Source organism: Chiroxiphia lanceolata, chromosome 1, assembly GCF_009829145.1.
Source record: "Chiroxiphia lanceolata isolate bChiLan1 chromosome 1, bChiLan1.pri, whole genome shotgun sequence".
Classification (NCBI taxonomy): Eukaryota; Metazoa; Chordata; class Aves; order Passeriformes; family Pipridae; genus Chiroxiphia; species Chiroxiphia lanceolata.
This window is the reverse complement of record NC_045637.1, coordinates 390,404-409,187: the sequence shown is the minus strand read 5'-3', so window position 1 is coordinate 409,187 and position 18,784 is coordinate 390,404. Positions and strand designations below refer to the sequence as shown.

Genomic DNA, 18,784 nt, shown 5'->3' with positions numbered 1-18,784 from the left:
ATTCCGATTAGACCGGGAATTCCGATTAGACCGGGAATTCTGATTAGACCAGGTATTCTGATTAAACCGGGAATTCCATCCCCATTCTCCGGGTAGACCAGGAATTCCGATTAGACCAGGAATTCCATCCCCATCCTCTGGGCAGACCAGGAATTCTGATTAGACCAGGAGTTCTGATTAGACCAGGAATTCCATCCCCATTCTCTGGGCAGACTCTGGTACCAGTATCCCAGGACACTTCCCCTCTCCCGTGTGCCAGGAGGGTCTGGAGCAGGACCAGGAATCTTCTCCCTGTTCCTGTGGGAGGCCCCGGAGCCGGGGCTGGATCTGCTCCAGAGATCCGGTGACACAAACCTGTGGGACACGCTGGGAAGTGGGAAATTCCACTGGAACACGGGGACACGTGTTGGGCTTTATCCGAGTGGCTGGACAGGGATGGGGCCGGGGAGGATCCCACAAATCCCACGGGGCTGGAAGGGACATCCCAAATCTCCCGTGATCCCATCCAGCTTCATTCCCACCTCAGCCTGGGGGGTACTGGGGTGTACTGGGAACATCCTGTGGGTACTGGGAACGCTCTGGGAATTCCTGTGCAGGGAATTCCGGGGCGGGAGGCGCCGCGTTAATCCCGTTAATCCCTGGATTCTGCGGTGGGAGTTAAGGGAGCCGTGAGCAGGGGCTGGGATGGGCCGGAATGTCCCAGGCTGCAGAGCCCGGGGCCCGCCCTGGACACGGGGATTTGGGAATCGGCACCTGGGGCGTTCCCCGGATCCCTCCTGTGCCCGGGGGCCCGTGGAACTCCGGGAATCTGCTTCCCACCTGCCCGGGGGGCGCGGGAGGAATGACGAGGGTTGGACGCGGGGCGTTCCCGTGGGATCAGCGGCTGCCGGCGGCTTTATTTCATCTCTCGGGGGGGAACTTGGCACGGCCGGGAAAGCAGCTCCAGCCGGGAATGCTGCACGAGCCGGGAATGCTGCAGGAACCGGGAATGCTGCATCAGCTGGGAAAGCAGCCCCAGCTGGGAATGCTGCACGAGCCCGGAATGCTGCAGGAACCGGGAATGCTGCACGAACCGGGAATGCTGCATCAGCTGGGAATGCTGCAGGAACCGGGAATGGAGCATGGGATGGGAATGGAGCACGAGCCAGGAATGCTGCACCAGCTGGGAAAGCAGCCCCAGCTGGGAATGCTGCACGAGCCGGGAATGCTGCACGAGCTGGGAATGCTGCACGAGCCGGGAATGCTGCACGAGCTGGGAATGGAACATGGGATGGGAATGGAACATGGGATGGGAATGGAGCACGGGACGGGAATGGAGCACGGGATGGGAATGGAGCATGGGATGGGAATGGAACATGGGATGGGAATGGAGCACGGGACGGGAATGGAGCACGGGACGGGAATGGAGCATGGGATGGGAATGCTGCATGGGATGGGAATGGAGCACGAGCTGGGAATGGAGCATGGGATGGGAATGCTGCATGAGCTGGGAATGGAGCATGGGATGGGAATGGAGCACGAGCTGGGAATGCTGCATGGGATGGGAATGGAGCACGAGCTGGGAATGCTGCATGGGATGGGAATGGAGCATGGGATGGGAATGGAGCACGGGGTGGGAATGGAGCACGGGATGGGAATGGAGCACAGGATGGGAATGGAGCATGGGATGGGAATGCAGCACGGGATGGGAATGGAGCACGGGATGGGAATGGAGCACGAGGTGGGAATGGAGCACGGTCTGGGAATGCAGCACGAGGTGGCAGCGCAGCTCCCGAGCACGGACACAATCCCGGCGGGATCCGGCACCGCGCCGAGCGCTGGCACAGAGTGACACTGGCACAGAGTGTGACACTGGCACAGAGAGTGACACTGGCACAGAGTGACACTGGCACAGAGAGTGACACTGGCACAGAGTGACACTGGCACAGAGAGACACTGGCACAGAGTGTGACACTGGCACAGAGTGTGACACTGGCACAGAGTGACACTGGCACAGAGTGTGACACTGGCACAGAGTGACACTGGCACAGAGTGTGACACTGGCACAGAGTGTGACACTGGCACAGAGTGACACTGGCACAGAGAGTGACACTGGCACAGAGTGTGACACTGGCACAGAGTGACACTGGCACAGAGAGTGACACTGGCACAGAGTGACACTGGCACAGAGAGTGACACTGGCACAGAGTGTGACACTGGCACAGAGTGACACTGGCACAGAGAGTGACACTGGCACAGAGTGTGACACTGGCACAGAGAGTGACACTGGCACAGAGTGACACTGGTACAGAGTGTGACACTGGCACAGAGTGACACTGGCACAGAGAGTGACACTGGCACAGAGTGTGACACTGGCACAGAGAGTGACACTGGCACAGAGTGACACTGGTACAGAGTGTGACACTGGCACAGAGTGACACTGGCACAGAGAGTGACACTGGCACAGAGTGACACTGGCACAGAGAGTGACACTGGCACAGAGAGTGACACTGGCACAGAGTGACACTGGTACAGAGTGTGACACTGGCACAGAGAGTGACACTGGCACAGAGTGACACTGGCACAGAGTGTGACACTGGCACAGAGTGTGACACTGGCACAGAGAGTGACACTGGCACAGAGTGACACTGGTACAGAGTGTGACACTGGCACAGAGAGTGACACTGGCACAGAGTGACACTGGCACAGAGTGTGACACTGGCACAGAGAGTGACACTGGCACAGAGTGACACTGGCACAGAGTGTGACACTGGCACAGAGTGACACTGGCACAGAGTGTGACACTGGCACAGAGTGTGACACTGGCACAGAGTGACACTGGCACAGAGTGTGACACTGGCACAGGGGGAAATGCTGGCACGGCACCGCGGCACCGGGCAGAGCACTGGCACCAAGCACTGGCACAGAGAGCGAGGCTGGCACAGCCCAGGGCACAGCATGGAGCACCAGCACGGGCCAGAGCCAGACTGCCCTGGCACTGCAGGCGCAGCATCAGCATGGGACAGAGCCAAATTTCCCTGGCACAGCAGGCACAGCACCAGCACAGAGCTCTGGCACGGCACGGAATGGTGGCACAGCACGGAGCAGGATGGCAGAGCCAGAATGCCCTGGCACAGCAGGAGCAGCAGGAGCAGCACAGAACACTGGCACAGCACAGAGTACTGGCACAGCACACAGCAGGATGGCAGATTCCCCTGGCACAGCAGGAGCAGCAGGAGCAGCAGCACCAGCACAGAACGCTGGCACAGCACAGAGCACCAGCACAGCACACAGCAGGATGGCACAACCGGTTTCCCCTGGCACAGGGGGAGCAGCAGGAGCAGCACCAGCACAGAACACTGGCATGGCACAGAACGGTGGCACAGCACGGAGCAGGATGGCAGAGCCAGACTGCCCTGGCACAGCAGGAGCAGCAGCACCAGCACAGAACGCTGGCACAGCACAGAGTGCTGGCACAACACACAGCAGGATGGCAGATTCCCCTGGCACAGCAGGAGCAGCAGGAGCAGCACCAGCACAGAGCTCTGGCACGGCACAGAACACCAGCACAGTGCACTGGCACAGAGCTCTGGTACAGTACAGAACACTGGCACAGGGCACTGGCACAGCACAGAACACCGGCACAGAGCTCTGGCATGGCACAGAACGCTGGCACAGAGCTCTGGCATGGCACAGAACACTGGTACAGAACTCTGGCACGGCACAGAACACCGGCACAGGGCACTGGCACAGAGCTCTGGCACGGCACAGAACACTGGCACAGAGCTCTGGCACAGCACAGAACGCTGGCACAGGGCACTGGCACGGCACAGAACACTGGCACAGAGCTCTGGCATGGCACAGAACACCGGCACAGGGCACTGGCACAGAGCTCTAGTACAGTACAGAACACTGGCACGGAGCAGGAGGCCAGAGCTGGTTTTCCCTGGCACAGCAGGAGCAGCAGCACCAGCACAGAACGCTGGCACAGCACAGAGCACCAGCACAGCACACAGCAGGATGGCACAGCTGGTTTCCCCTGGCACAGGGGGAGCAGCAGGAGCAGCACCAGCACAGAACACTGGCACGGAGCAGAGCTCATGCCAGGGACAGTTTCCTCTGGCACAGCAGGAGCAGATGGGCAGCACTGGCACAGAACACTGGCACGGAGCAGAGCTCATGCGAGGGACAGTTTCCTCTGGCACAGCAGGAGCAGATGAGCAGCACTGGCACAGAACACTGGCACAGAACACTGGCGCAGAGCAGGAGGTCAGAGCTGGTTTTCCCTGGCACAGCAGGAGCAGCACCAGCATGGCACAGAGGAGGAGGCCAGAGCTGGTTTTCCCTGGCACGGCAGGAGCAGCAGGAGCAGGATGACAGAGCTGGTTTTCCCTGGCACGGCAGGAGCAGCACCAGCACGGCACAGAGCAGCAGGAACAGCACCAGCACAGAGCAGGAGGCCAGAGCCAGTCTTCCCCTGGCATGATGGGAGCAGCAGGAGCAGCACAGGGCAGGACTCCAGAGCTGGTTTTCCCTGGCACAGCACAGGGCAGGATGCCAGAGCTGGTTTTCCCTGGCACAGCATAGGGCAGGATTCCAGAGCTGGTTTTCCCTGGCACAGCAGGAGCAGCAGGAGCAGCACAGGGCAGGATTCCAGAGTTGGTTTTCCCTGGCACAGCAGGAGCAGCAGGAGCAGGATGCCAGAGCTGGATTCCTCTGGCACAGCAGGAGCAGGATGCCAGAGCTGGTTTTCCCTGGCATGGCAGGAGCAGCAGGAGCAGGATCCCAGAGCTGGTTTTCCCTGGCACAGCAGGAGCAGGATGCCAGAGCTGGTTTTCCCTGGCACAGCAGGAGCAGCAGGAGCAGGATGCCAGAGCTGGTTTTCCCTGGCACAGCAGGAGCAGCACTGGCACAGCACAGGGCAGGATCCCAGAGCTGGTTTTCCCTGGCACAGCAGGAGCAGCCCCCCAGCCCTCCCCGGGCTCTCGGACACAACCAATTCCCGTTTGCACTTTCCCCCAAACCAACCCCTCTGCAAAGGGCAGCACTGGGGGGTGAGGGCAGCACTGAGGGGTGAGGGCAGCACTGAGGGGGTGAGGGCAGCACTGAGGGGGTGAGGGCAGCACTGAGGGGGTGAGGGCAGCACCGGGGGGTGAGGGCAGCACTGAGGGGGTGAGGGCAGCACTGGGGGGTGAGGGCAGCACTGAGGGGTGAGGGCAGCACTGAGGGGGTGAGGGCAGCACTGAGGGGTGAGGGCAGCACTGAGGGGGTGAGGGCAGTACCAGGGGGGTGAGGGCAGCACTGAGGGGGTGAGGGCAGCACTGAGGGGGTGAGGGCAGCACCGGGGGGTGAGGGCAGCACTGAGGGGGTGAGGGCAGCACCGGGGGGTGAGGGCAGCACCGGGGGGTGAGGGCAGCACTGAGGGGGTGAGGGCAGCACTGAGGGGTGAGGGCAGCACCGAGGGGGTGAGGGCAGCACTGAGGGGGTGAGGGCAGTACCAGGGGGGTGAGGGCAGTACCAGGGGGGTGAGGGCAGCACTGAGGGGTGAGGGCAGCACGAGGGGGTGAGGGCAGCACCGGGGGGGTGAGGGCAGCAATTCCCATTTCCCCGGGCCGGGGACTGACTGCACTTCCATGGCACTGCAGGAGAAAGGGCAGGGAGAACCAGCGGGGCTTCCCCCCCCCCCGCGAGGATGCCGAGGGATTTGGGAAGCTCTGAGGGGGATGCCGAGGGTTCTGCAGAGGTTCCAGCCGATCCACGGGCGTGGATCCAGCGGGCGGGTCGGGATTTCTGGGATTGCCCCTCGAGCCGTGCCACACCCGGCCCACACCGGGGCTTCTGAGCAGGGGGGAAACCTTAAGCAGCACGAATTTGGGATGGGGACTGGAACGCGGCAGGGATGGGAAGCCGCCCCGGAGCTTTCCAAGCCCTCTCCTCCCCTCAGCAAATTCCACCGGACGGCAAAGAGGGGGAAAAACCAGCTTTGGGACCCGTGGCAGGAACAGCCGATCGTTCCCAGAGGGAAAGGGAGCTGATCGTTCCCAGAGGGAAAGGGAGCCGATCGTTCCCAGAGGGAAAGGGAGCCGATCGTTCCCAGAGGGAAAGAGATCCGATCGTTCCCAGAGGGAAAGGGAGCCGATCGTTCCCAGAGGGAAAGGGAGCCGATCGTTCCCAGAGGGAAAGGGAGCCGATCGTTTCCAGAGGGAAAGGGAGCCGATCATTCCCAGAGGGAAAGGGATCCGTTCGGGGGTTCCCGCAGGTTCCGCCGGGAAGGGGCCGCAGGGGGTGCTGCCCACTGCCCCCCACCTCACTGCCCCACACCTCCCTCGGGGGGTGCTGCCCACTGCCCCACGCCTCCCTCGGCCGCCGCTCCGGGAGGAGGACGCGGCTCCTCCCGACGTCCCGCGACGGAATTCCCGACGTCCCGGGATGGAATTCCCGGCGTTTGCTCTGCTGGCTCCCGGAGCGCGGCTCAGGCGAAGCCCCCCGGGCTCAGGCGAAGCCCCCCGGGCTCAGGCGAAGCTCGCCGGGCTCAGGCGAAGCCCCCCGGGCTCGGACGAAGCCCCCCGGGCTCAGGCGAAGCCCCCCGGGCTCGGGCGAAGCCCCCCGGGCTCAGGTGAAGCTCCCCGGGCTCAGACGAAGCTCCCCGGGCTCGGACGAAGCCCCCCGGGCTCGGGCGGGGCCCGGGGCTCAGTCCTGCTGCGGGGAGGTGGCCCGGGAGCCCCCGGACCCCCCAGTCCAGCACATCCCTCCCCGGGGTGGGGGGTCCGTGTCCCGCGGGCTCAGAGCAGCGGGGAGCGGTGCTTGTGGAAGGCGCTCTCCAGGAACGCGGCCAGCTTCTCACAGTCGTCCTGAAAGCCAAAAACGTGCCGACAGCTCCCCTCGCTGGGCTGTCCCGGCACCTCCGGACACCCCTGGGCACCCCCGGGCACCTCCGGGCACCCCCGGACACCCCTGGACACCTCCGGACACACCAGGACACCTCCGGGCACCTCCGGACACCTCCGAGCACCTCTGGGCACCCCAGGACACCTCCGGACACCCCAGGACACCTCCGGGCACCCCCGGACACCCCCGGACACCCCCGGGCACCTCCGAACACCCCCGGACACCCCCGGGCACCTCCGGACACCCCAGGACACCTCCGGGCACCCCCGGACACCCCCGGACACCCCAGGACACCTCCAGGCACCCCCGGACACCCCCGGACACCTCCGGGCACCCCCGGACACCCCCGGACAACCTCCGGACACCCCCGGACACCCCCGGACACCTCCGGGCACCCCTGGACACCCCAGGACACCTCCGGACACCTCCGGGCACCTCCGGACACCCCCGGACACCCCCGGGCACCTCCGGACACCCCCGGACACCCCAGGACACCCCCGGACACCTCCGGGCACCTCCGGACACCTCCGGACACCCCCGGGCAACCCTGGACACCTCCGGACACCCCCGGGCACCCCTGGACACCTCTGGACACCTCCGGCCTCCCGCGAGCCCTTCCCGAGCCCGTCCCCCGGGCTGGCGCTGCTGGGGCATCCCAAATCCCGGGGGCAGGACACGGAGGGGCTGGAGCGTGTCCAGGGGAGGGAAGGGAGCTGGGAAGGGGCTGGAGCGTGTCCAGGGAAGGGAAGGGAGCTGGGAAGGGGCTGGAGCGTGTCCAGGGGAGGGAAGGGAGCTGGGAAGGGGCTGGAGCGTGTGCAGGGGAGGGAAGGGAGCTGGGAAAGGGCTGGAGTGTGTCCAGGGGAGGGAAGGGAGCTGGGAAGGGAGTGGAGCGTGTGCAGGGAAGGGAAGGGAGCTGGGAAGGGGCTGGAGCAGCAGGAGGGGCTGGGGGAGCTGGGGGGGGGCTCAGCCCGGAGCAAAGGAGGCTCGGGGGGGGCTCGGGGAGGTGACACGAGGTGGGGAACAAGGGACAGGATGAGACGGGCTCGGGCTGTGCCAGGGGAGGGTCAGGTGGGACAGGGGGAAATTCCCTCCTGGAAAAGGCTGCCCAGCCCTGGCCCGGGGGTGGAGTCCCCATCCCGGGGGGGTTTTACAGCCCCGTGGATGTGGCACTTGGGGACAGGGGCAGGGGTGGCCTTGGCATTGTTCTGCTGGGGGTGGGGCTGGAGGGCCCTGGGGGTCTTTTCCAACCTAAATGGTTCCGTGATTCCTTAAGGAAGGAATGAGCCCCGGGGCTCCCCCTGCTCCTCACACTCCCTGTGATTAACCTCACGATGGGATTGTCCCCTTGGAACGGCCCCTGGAGCCGGGCAGGAGCAGAGCCCGGAGGGAAGAGAATCCCGGGAAAGGCTGCCAGGGGCTCCGAGGGGTCCCAGGGATTTGGGAGCAGCAGGAGCACAGGGCAGTGCCTCACCTCGTGGATGAACCCATAATGCACCAGCTCTGTGGCCAGATCCTTGGAGTTGTCAGCTGTGGAGACAAGGAATGGGAGAACAGGGAATGCTGGGGCAGCCCTTGGAGCTCCTGGAAGAGCCTCTCCCAGCCCAGAGCACGAGGAACTGCCCATCCCGGGGGAACAGGGCAGGGAACAGGGAACAGGGCAGGGAACAGGGCAGGGAACAGGGCAGGGAACAGGGCAGGGAACAGGGAACAGGGCAGGGAACAGGGCAGGGAACAGGGCATGGAGCTGGGCAGGGAACAGGGAATGGAGCTGGACAGGGAACAGGGCAGGGAAGAGGGCAGGGAACAGGGCAGGGAGCAGGGCAGGGAGCTGGGCAGGGAGCTGGGCAGGGAACAGGGCAGGGAGCTGGGCAGGGAACAGGGAACAGGGCAGGGAACAGGGCAGGGAACAGGGAACAGGGCAGGGAACAGGGAACAGGGCAGGGAACAGGGAACAGGGCAGGGAACAGGGCAGGGAGCTGGGCAGGGAACAGGGCAGGGAACAGGGAACAGGGCAGGGAACAGGGCAGGGAACAGGGCAGGGAACAGGGCAGGGGACAGGGCAGGGAACAGGGCAGGGAACAGGGCAGGGAACAGGGCAGGGAACAGGGCAGGGGACAGGGCAGGGGACAGGGCAGGGGACAGGGCAGGGGACAGGGCAGGGAACAGGGCAGGGAACAGGGAACAGGGCAGGGAACAGGGCAGGGAACAGGGCAGGGAACAGGGAACAGGGCAGGGAACAGGGCAGGGGACAGGGCAGGGAACAGGGCAGGGAACAGGGCAGGGGACAGGGCAGGGGACAGGGCAGGGGACAGGGCAGGGAACAGGGCAGGGAGCTGGGCAGGGAAGAGGGCAGGGAACAGGGCAGGGAACAGGGAATGGAGCTGGGCAGGGAACAGGGAATGGAGCTGGGCAGGGAACAGGGCAGGGAACAGGGAACAGGGCAGGGAAGAGGGCAGGGAACAGGGCAGGGAACAGGACAGGGAACAGGGCAGGGAGCTGGGCAGGGAACAGGGCGGGGAACAGGGCAGGGAAGAGGGTACGGAGCTGGGCAGGGAACAGGGCACAGAGCTGGGCAGGGAACAGGGCAGGGAACAGGGAATGGAGCTGGGCAGGGAACAGGGCAGGGAACAGGGAACAGGGAACAGGGCAGGGAACAGGGCAGGGAGCTGGGCAGGGAGCTGGGAAGGGAGCTGGGAAGGGAGCTGGGCAGGGAACAGGGCAGGGAACAGGGCAGGGAGCTGGGCAGGGAGCTGGGCAGGGAGCTGGGCAGGGAACAGGGCAGGGAACAGGGCAGGGAGCTCCTTCCCAACCTCCCAAAACAGCTCTGGGCAACATTTCCCTCGGGGAGTTGGTTTGGCAGGGAAAGCACCAGGGAACGGTGCCATGGGAACCACGAGGGGCTGGGGAAGCAACAGCTCCCAGGGAAGGGAAGGTTTGGGAAGGTTTGGGAAGGTTTGGGAAGGTTTGGGAAGGGAAGGTTTGGGAAGGTTTGGGAAGGTTTGGGAAGGTTTGGGAAGGTTTGGGAAGGTTTGGGAAGGGAAGGTTTGGGAAGGTTTGGGAAGGTTTGGGAAGGTTTGGGAAGGTTTGGGAAGGGAAGGTTTGGGAAGGTTTGGGAAGGTTTGGGAAGGTTTGGGAAGGTTTGGGAAGGTTTGGGAAGGGAAGGTTTGGGAAGGTTTGGGAAGGGAAGGGAGTAAGGAAAGGAATAAGGAAAGGAAAGGGATAAGGAAAGGAAATGAATAAGGGAAGGAAATGAATACAGAAAGGAAAAAGGAGAGGAGAGTTGGCCATGAACACACTCAGTGTCCAACACACTCTGAGCCTCATCCTGACAAGGCCGTGGGGATCCCCCCCATCCACAGCCCCCATTCCCTCCCCAGGGATCCCCCCTATCCCCTCCCCAGGGATCCCCCCCATCCCCAGGGATCCCCCCCATTCCCTCCCCAGGGATCCCCCCCATCCCCAGGGATCCCCCCCATTCCCTCCCCAGGGATCCCCCCATTCCCAGGGATCCCCCCATCCCCAGGGATCCCCCCATTCCCTCCCCAGGGATTCCCCCCATCCCCAGGGATCCCCCCATCCCCAGGGATCCCCCCCATCCCCAGGGATCCCCCCATCCCCAGGGATCCCTCCATCCCCAGGGATCCCCCCATCCCCAGGGATCCCCCCATCCCCAGGGATCCCCCCCATTCCCTCCCCAGGGATCCCCCCGTTCCCTGCCCCACACCCACAGGGCAGGAGGTCGTAGCTGAGCTGTCGGTGCAGTTTGTCCTCCAGGATGAGCAGGAGCGTGAGCTGGGGAGAGAGGAGGGAGCTCTTCCCAGCCTTCCCAGCCTGGAAAACCCTTCCTATCCCAGGAAAACCCTTCACATCCCAGGAGAGCCCTTCCCATCCTTCCCATCCTGGAAAACCCTTCACATCCCAGGAAAACCCTTCCCATCCTTCCCATCCTGGAAAACCCTTCCCATCCTGGAAAACCCTTCCCATCCTGGAAAACCCTTCCCATCCTTCCCATCCTGGAAAACCCTTCCCATCCCAGGAAAACCCTTCCCATCCTGGAAAACCCTTCCCATCCTTCCCATCCTGGAAAACCCTTCCCATCCTTCCCAGCCCGGGAAAACCCTTCACATCCCAGGAAAACCCTTCCCATCCTTCCCATCCTGGAAAACCCTTCCCATCCTGGAAAACCCTTCCCATCCCAGGAAAACCCTTCCCATCCTGGGAAAACCCTTCCCATCCTGGAAAACCCTTCCCATCCTGGGAAAACCCTTCACACCCCGGGAAAACCCTTCACATCCTGGGAAAACCCTTCACATCCTGGAAAACCCTTCATATCCAGGGAAAACCCTTCACATCCTGGAAAACCCTTCCCATCCTGGAAAACCCTTCCCATCCCAGGAAAACCCTTCCCATCCTGGGAAAACCCTTCCCATCCTGGAAAACCCTTCACATCCCAGGAAAACCCTTCCCATCCTGGGAAAACCCTTCCCATCCTGGAAAACCCTTCCCATCCTGGAAAAACCCTTCCCATCCTGGGAAAACCCTTCACATCCTGGAAAACCCTTCACATCCTGGAAAACCCTTCACATCCTGGAAAACCCTTCCCATCCTGGAAAACCCTTCACATCCTGGAAAACCCTTCACACCCCAGGAAAACCCTTCCCATCCTGGAAAACCCTTCCCATCCCAGGAAAACCCTTCCCATCCCGGAAAACCCTTCCCATCCCAGGAAAACCCTTCACATCCCAGGAAAACCCTTCACATCCCAGGAAAACCCTTCCCATCCCAGGAAAACCCTTCACATCCCAGGAAAACCCTTCCCATCCTGGGAAAACCCTTCACATCCTGGGAAAACCCTTCATATCCAGGAAAAACCCTTCCCATCCCGGGAAAACCCTTCCCATCCCGGAAAACCCTTCCCATCCTGGGAAAACCCTTCACATCCTGGAAAACCCTTCCCATCCTGGAAAAACCCTTCCCATCCTGGAAAAACCCTTCACATCCTGGAAAACCCTTCACATCCTGGAAAACCCTTCCCATCCCAGGAAAACCCTTCATATCCTGGGAAAACCCTTCCCATCCAAGGAAAACCCTTCCCATCCTGGAAAACCCTTCACATCCTGGAAAACCCTTCACATCCTGGAAAACCCTTCCCATCCTGGGAAAACCCTTCACATCCTGGGAAAACCCTTCACATCCTGGAAAACCCTTCCCATCCTGGAAAACCCTTCACATCCTGGAAAACCCTTCACATCCTGGAAAACCCTTCACATCCTGGAAAACCCTTCCCATCCTGGAAAACCCTTCACATCCTGGAAAACCCTTCACATCCTGGAAAACCCTCCATATCCTGGGAAAACCCTTCACATCCTGGGAAAACCCTTCCCATCCCAGGAAAACCCTTCCCATCCCAGGAAAACCCTTCCCATCCTGGGAAACCCTTCCCATCCCAGGAAAACCCTTCCCGGAGCAATTCCAGCTCCCCTGCAAGGGCTGAGCTTGGAAAAAGGGGAGCTAAAGGTGTCCAGGGACATCCAGGGAATTCTGGAGCCACCCAGAGGCTCCAGAGGCATCCAGGGAATGGATGCCTGCTTCCCAGTCCGATATCCCAGTCCCAATTCCCAGTCTGATATCCCAGTCCCAATTCCCAGTGTGATTTCCTGGACCTGCTTCCCAGTGAGATATCCCAGTCCCAATTCCCAGTGAGATATCCCAGTCCCAATTCCCAGTGAGATATCCCAGTCCCAATTCCCAGCCCGACTTTCCAGCCAGATTTCCCAGTCAGACATCCCAGATTCCCTGTTCCCCATTCCCCATTCCCATTTCTCAGTCAGACATCCCAGATTCCCTGTTCCCCATTCCCATTCCCATTTCCCAGTCAGACATCCCAGTTTCCCAGTCCCATTTCCCATTCCCGTTTCCCAGTCAGACATCCCACATTCCCTGTTCCCCATTCCCATTTCCCAGTCAGGTACATCCCAGTCCAGTTTCCCAGTCTCATTCCCCATTCCCATTTCCCAGTCAGACATCCCAGTTTCCCTGTTCCCCATTTCCCATTCCCATTTCCCAGTCAGACATCCCAGATTCCCCATTCCCCATTCCCATTTCCCAGTCAGACATCCCAGATTCCCTGTTCCCCATTCCCCATTCCCATTTCCCAGTCAGGTACATCCCAGTCCAGTTTCCCAGTCCCATTCCCCATTCCCATTTCTCAGTCAGACATCCCAGTTTCCCAGTCCCATATCCCAGTTTCCCAGTCCCATTCCCCATTTCCCATTCCCATTTCCCAGTCAGACATCCCAGATTCCCCAGTTCCCATTTCCCATTCCCATTTCCCAGTCAGACATCCCAGATTCCCATTCCCATTTCCCAGTCAGACATCCCAGATTCCCTGTTCCCCATTTCCCATTCCCATTTCCCAGTCAGACATCCCAGTTTCCCAGTCCCATATCCCAGTTTCCCAGTCCCATATCCCAGTTTCCCATTCCCCATTCCCATTTCCCAGTCAGACATCCCAGATTCCCATTCCCATTTCCCAGTCAGACATCCCAGATTCCCTGTTCCCCATTTCCCATTCCCATTTCCCAGTCAGACATCCCAGTTTCCCAGTCCCATATCCCAGTTTCCCAGTCCCATATCCCAGTTTCCCATTTCCCATTCCCATTTCCCAGTCAGACATCCCAGATTCCCATTCCCATTTCCCAGTCAGACATCCCAGATTCCCTGTTCCCCATTTCCCATTCCCATTTCCCAGTCAGACATCCCAGTTTCCCAGTCCCATATCCCAGTTTCCCATTCCCATATCCCTGTTCCCCATTCCCATATCCCAGTTTCCCATTCCCATATCCCAGTTTCCCATTCCCATATCCCAGTTTCCCATTCCCATATCCCAGTTTCCCAGTCCCATATCCCAGTTTCCCATTCCCATATCCCAGTTTCCCATTCCCATTCCCACGGGATCAGGTGCGGTCCCGGTCCCGGAGCCGTCACTCACGTGCCACTGGGACTTGTCGTCGTTGAGCTCGAGGCTGCACTGCATCTGCACCACCTGCCCCGGGAACACCGGGATCAGCCCGGATCAGCCCCAGCTCCCTGGCACCGAGCAGGACTTGGCAATTCCCAATGGAACCCCGGCATTCCAGCTGCCAGCCCGGCCATCCCCTGCTTCCCACATTCCCAATGGAATCCCATCATTCCAGCTGCCAGCCCGGCCATCCCCTGCTTCCCACATTCCCAATGGAATCCCTTCATTCCAGCTGCCAGCCCGGCCATCCCCTGCTTCCCACATTCCCAATGGAATCCCATCATTCCAGCTGCCAGCCCGGCCATCCCCTGCTTCCCACATTCCCGCTGGAATCCCTTAATTCCAGCTGCCAGCCCGGCCATCCCCTGCTTCCCACATTCCCGCTGGAATCCCTTAATTCCAGCTGCCAGCCTGGCCATCCCCTGCTTCCCACATTCCCACTGGAATCCCTTAATTCCAGCTGCCAGCCCGGCCATCCCCTGCTTCCCACATTCCCACTGGAATCCCTTAATTCCAGCTGCCAGCCCGGCCATTCCCTGCTTCCCACATTCCCAATGGAATCCCTTAATTCCAGCTGCCAGCCTGGCCATCCCCTGCTTCCCACATTCCCGCTGGAATCCCTTAATTCCAGCTGCCAGCCTGGCCATCCCCTGCTTCCCACATTCCTGCTGGAATCCCCTCATTCCAGCTGCCAGCCTGGCTATTCCCTGCTTCCCACATTCCCAATGGAATCCCTTAATTCCAGCTGCCAGCCCGGCCATCCCCTGCTTCCCACATTCCTGCTGGAATCCCTTAATTCCAGCTGCCAGCCCGGCCATCCCCTGCTTCCCACATTCCCGATGGAATCCCTTCATTCCAGCTGCCAGCCCGGCCATCCCCTGCTTCCCACATTCCTGCTGGAATCCCTTAATTCCAGCTGCCAGCCCGGCCATCCCCTGCTTCCCACATTCCCACTGGAATCCCTTAATTCCAGCTGCCAGCCCGGCCATCCCCTGCTTCCCACATTCCCGCTGGAATCCCTTAATTCCAGCTGCCAGCCCGGCCATCCCCTGCTTCCCACATTCCCGATGGAATCCCTTAATTCCAGCTGCCAGCCCGGCCATCCCCTGCTTCCCACATTCCCAATGGAATCCCAGCATTCCAGCTGCCAGCCCGGCCATCCCCTGCTTCCCACATTCCCGCTGGAATCCCTTAATTCCAGCTGCCAGCCCGGCCATCCCCTGCTTCCCACATTCCAGCTGGAATCCCATCATTCCAGCTGCCAGCCCGGCCATCCCCTGCTTCCCACATTCCCAATGGAATCCCTTAATTCCAGCTGCCAGCCCGGCCATCCCCTGCTTCCCACATTCCCAATGGAATCCCTTCATTCCAGCTGCCAGCCCGGCCATCCCCTGCTTCCCACATTCCCACTGGAATCCCTTAATTCCAGCTGCCAGCCCGGCCATCCCCTGCTTCCCACATTCCCAATGGAATCCCTTAATTCCAGCTGCCAGCCCGGCCATCCCCTGCTTCCCACATTCCTGCTGGAATCCCTTAATTCCAGCTGCCAGCCCGGCCATCCCCTGCTTCCCACATTCCAGCTGGAACCCCAGCATTCCAGCTGCCAGCCTGGCCATTCCCTGCTTCCCACATTCCCGCTGGAATCCCTTCATTCCAGCTGCCAGCCCGGCCATCCCCTGCTTCCCACATTCCCACTGGAATCCCTTAATTCCAGCTGCCAGTCCGGCCATCCCCTGCTTCCCACATTCCCAATGGAATCCCTTCATTCCAGCTGCCAGCCCGGCCATCCCCTGCTTCCCACATTCCCACTGGAATCCCTTAATTCCAGCTGCCAGCCTGGCCATCCCCTGCTTCCCACATTCCTGCTGGAACCCCGGCATTCCCACAGCCGTGGGGATGGATCCCGGCCCCTGCTCCCGGCTCTGCCCTGGCCTGGGATAATGGGATAACAGGAGATGATGGAGATGGGATGGATCCTGGCCCCTGCTCCCAGCCCCTGCTCCCTGGCCCTGGATAACGGGATAACAGGAGAGCAATTCCCGTTGGGATGGATCCTGGCCCCTGATCCCGGCTCTGCCCTGGATAACGGGATAACAGGAGATGATGGAGATGGGATGGATCCCGGCCCCTGCTCCCTGGGCCTGGATAACGGGATAACAGGAGATGATGGAGATGGGATGGATCCCGGCCCCTGCTCCCAGCTCTCTCCTGGCCCTGGATAACGGGATAACAGGAGATGATGGAGATGGGATCGATCCCGGCCCCTGCTCCCAGCCCTGCCCTGGATAATGGGATAACAGGAGAGCAATTCCTGCAGCCATTGGGATGGATTCCAGCCCCTGCTCCCTGGCCCTGGATAACGGGATAACAGGAGAGAGCAATTCCCGTTGGGATGGATCCCGGCCCCTGCTCCCGGCCCTGCCCCAGCTCTGCCCTGGCCCTGGATAATGGGATAACAGGAGAGCAATTCCCATTGGGATGGAGACCGGCCCCTGATCCCGGCCCTGCCCTGGATAACGGGATAACAGGAGATGATGGAGATGGGATCGATCCCGGCCCCTGCTCCCTGGGCCTGGATAACGGGATAACAGGAGATGATGGAGATGGGATGGATCCTGGCCCCTGCTCCCTGGGCCTGGATAACGGGATAACAGGAGATGATGGAGATGGGATCGATCCCAGCCCCTGCTCCCGGTCCTGCCCTGGATAACAGGATAACAGGAGAGCAATTCCTGCAGCCGTGGGGATGGATTCCAGCCCCTGCTCCCAGCCCCTGCTCCCTGGGCCTGGATAACGGGATAACAGGAGAGAGCAATTCCCGTTGGGATGGATCCCGGCCCCTGCTCCCAGCTCTGCCCTGGATAACGGGATAACAGGAGATGATGGAGATGGGATGGATCCCGGCCCTGCCCCAGCCCTGCCCCAGCTCTGCCCTGGATAACGGGATAGCAGGAGAGAGCAATTCCCGTTGGGATGGATCCCAGCCCCTGCTCCAGGCTCTGCCCTGGATAACGGGATAACAGGAGAGAGCAATTCCCGTTGGGATGGATCCCGGGCCCTGCTCCCGGCCCTGCCCCAGCTCTGCCCTCACCTTCCTGGTCTCCACGTCGAAGGGCTCCGGGGTGGGAGTTTTGGCTTTCTGGGGATCCTCCTGGGGCTGGGAGAGCACCCGGGGCAGGGCGTGGGGTCTGGAGACGGCGAAGTTCATCAGGGGGTAAATCCCGTTCCTGGGCACACACGGGGGGCACACAGAGCTGAGCCCTGGCACAGCCCCTGGAAGGGCACGGAGCAGGGATGGGCAGCACAGGGACACCATGGAGGGGACACCATGGAGAGGACACCATGGAGAGGACACCATGGGGCAGGGATGGGCAGCACAGGGAATCAGGGGGTAAATCCCGTTCCTGGGCACACACGGGGGGCACAGAGAGCTGAGCCCTGGCACAGGCAGAGATCCAGGAAGGGCACGGAGCAGGGATGGGCAGCACAGGGACACCATGGAGGGGACACCAGGAGGGGATACAATGGAGGGGACACCACACCCAGCACCTCTGAGGGGGTACAGACACACCCTGTGTGCCCAAGCGGGTTCCAGGGAGATGGGAGCAGAGATGGGAATGGAGATGGGAATGGAGATGGGAACGGAGATGGGAATGGAGATGGGAACGGAGATGGGAATGGAGATGGGAATGGAGATGGGAATGGAGATGGGAACGGAGATGGGAGCAGAGATGGGAATGGAGATGGGAATGGAGATGGGAATGGAGATGGGAATGGAGATGGGAATGGAGATGGGAACAGAGATGGGAATGGAGATGGGAATGGAGATGGGAATGGAGATGGGAATGGAGATGGGAGCAGAGATGGGAATGGAGATGGGAATGGAGATGGGAATGGAGATGGGAATGGAGATGGGAGCAGAGATGGGAATGGAGATGGGAATGGAGATGGGAATGGAGATGGGAGAAGAGATGGGAATGGAGATGGGAACAGAGATGGGAATGGAGATGGGAACAGAGGTGGGAGAAGAGATGGGAATGGAGATGGGAATGGAGATGGGAATGGAGATGGGAACGGAGATGGGAACAGAGATGGGAACAGAGGTGGGAATGGAGATGGGAACAGAGATGGGAACGGAGATGGGAATGGAGATGGGAATGGAGATGGGAATGGAGATGGGAATGGAGATGGGAACAGAGATGGGAATGGAGATGGGAATGGAGATGGGAGCAGAGATGGGAATGGAGATGGGAATGGAGATGGGAATGGAGATGGGAATGGAGATGGGAACAGAGATGGGAATGGAGATGGGAATGGAGATGGGAACAGAGGTGGGAATGGAGATGGGAGAAGAGATGGGAACAGAGCTGGGAACAGAGATGGGAACAGAGCCGGGAACAGAGCTGGGAGCAGAGCTGGGAGCAGAGCTGGGAGCAGAGCTGGGCAGACACAGCACGGCCAGAACCACCTCCAACCCACCTGACATCCTCCAAGAACTTGTCAAGCTCGAGGAAGGAAACCTCTGAGTACCTGGGAGAAGGAAAGCAGGAGGAATGTGAAGGATTGCTGGGCCCTGGCACCGGGATCTCCAGGCTGGAAACAGGGCACTGGGATGGATCTCCAGGATGGAAACAGGGCACTGGGATGGATCTCCAGGATGGGAGCACAGCCCTGGCACTGGGATCTCCAGGATGGAAACAGGGCACTGGGATGGATCTCCAGGATGGGAGCACAGCCCTGGCACTGGGATCTCCAGGATGGAAACAGGGCACTGGGATCTCCAGGCTGGAAGCACAGCCCTGGTACTGGGATGGATCTCCAGGATGGAAGCACAGCCCAGGGATCTCCAGGCTGGGAGCACAGCCCTGGCACTGGGATCTCCAGGATGGAAGCACA

The 18,784-nt window shown here is 61.0% G+C and overlaps 3 protein-coding genes across 3 annotated transcripts in view; all 3 read right to left on the bottom strand.

The window, feature by feature from the left end:
- LOC116797962 (erythroblast NAD(P)(+)--arginine ADP-ribosyltransferase-like) overlaps positions 1–18,784 on the bottom strand; it is a 471,907-nt gene that overhangs the window by 223,060 nt on the left and 230,063 nt on the right. The window lies entirely within an intron of this gene.
- Positions 896–5,803, bottom strand: LOC116792616 (keratin-associated protein 10-2-like). The gene is made up of 8 exons (XM_032699712.1): positions 5,556–5,803; positions 4,953–5,026; positions 4,514–4,610; positions 4,286–4,353; positions 3,595–3,945; positions 3,376–3,550; positions 2,979–3,125; positions 896–1,099 (listed from the first exon to the last, which is right to left on the bottom strand). Exons 1-8 carry the CDS (start codon positions 5,580–5,582, stop codon positions 896–898), a joined length of 1,143 nt encoding a protein of 380 aa, XP_032555603.1. The 5' UTR covers positions 5,583–5,803.
- The window catches only part of NRBP2 (nuclear receptor binding protein 2), a 51,472-nt gene continuing 39,324 nt past the window's right edge, over positions 6,637–18,784 (bottom strand). The window contains exons 13-18 of the mRNA XM_032710115.1: positions 18,368–18,418; positions 16,980–17,115; positions 13,859–13,912; positions 10,596–10,659; positions 8,339–8,394; positions 6,637–6,830 (exon numbers count right to left, since the gene is read on the bottom strand). Of these exons, the coding sequence (XP_032566006.1) occupies positions 6,762–6,830; positions 8,339–8,394; positions 10,596–10,659; positions 13,859–13,912; positions 16,980–17,115; positions 18,368–18,418 (430 nt within the window). The 3' untranslated portion in view covers positions 6,637–6,761. The remainder of the gene's footprint in view (positions 6,831–8,338; positions 8,395–10,595; positions 10,660–13,858; positions 13,913–16,979; positions 17,116–18,367; positions 18,419–18,784) is intronic.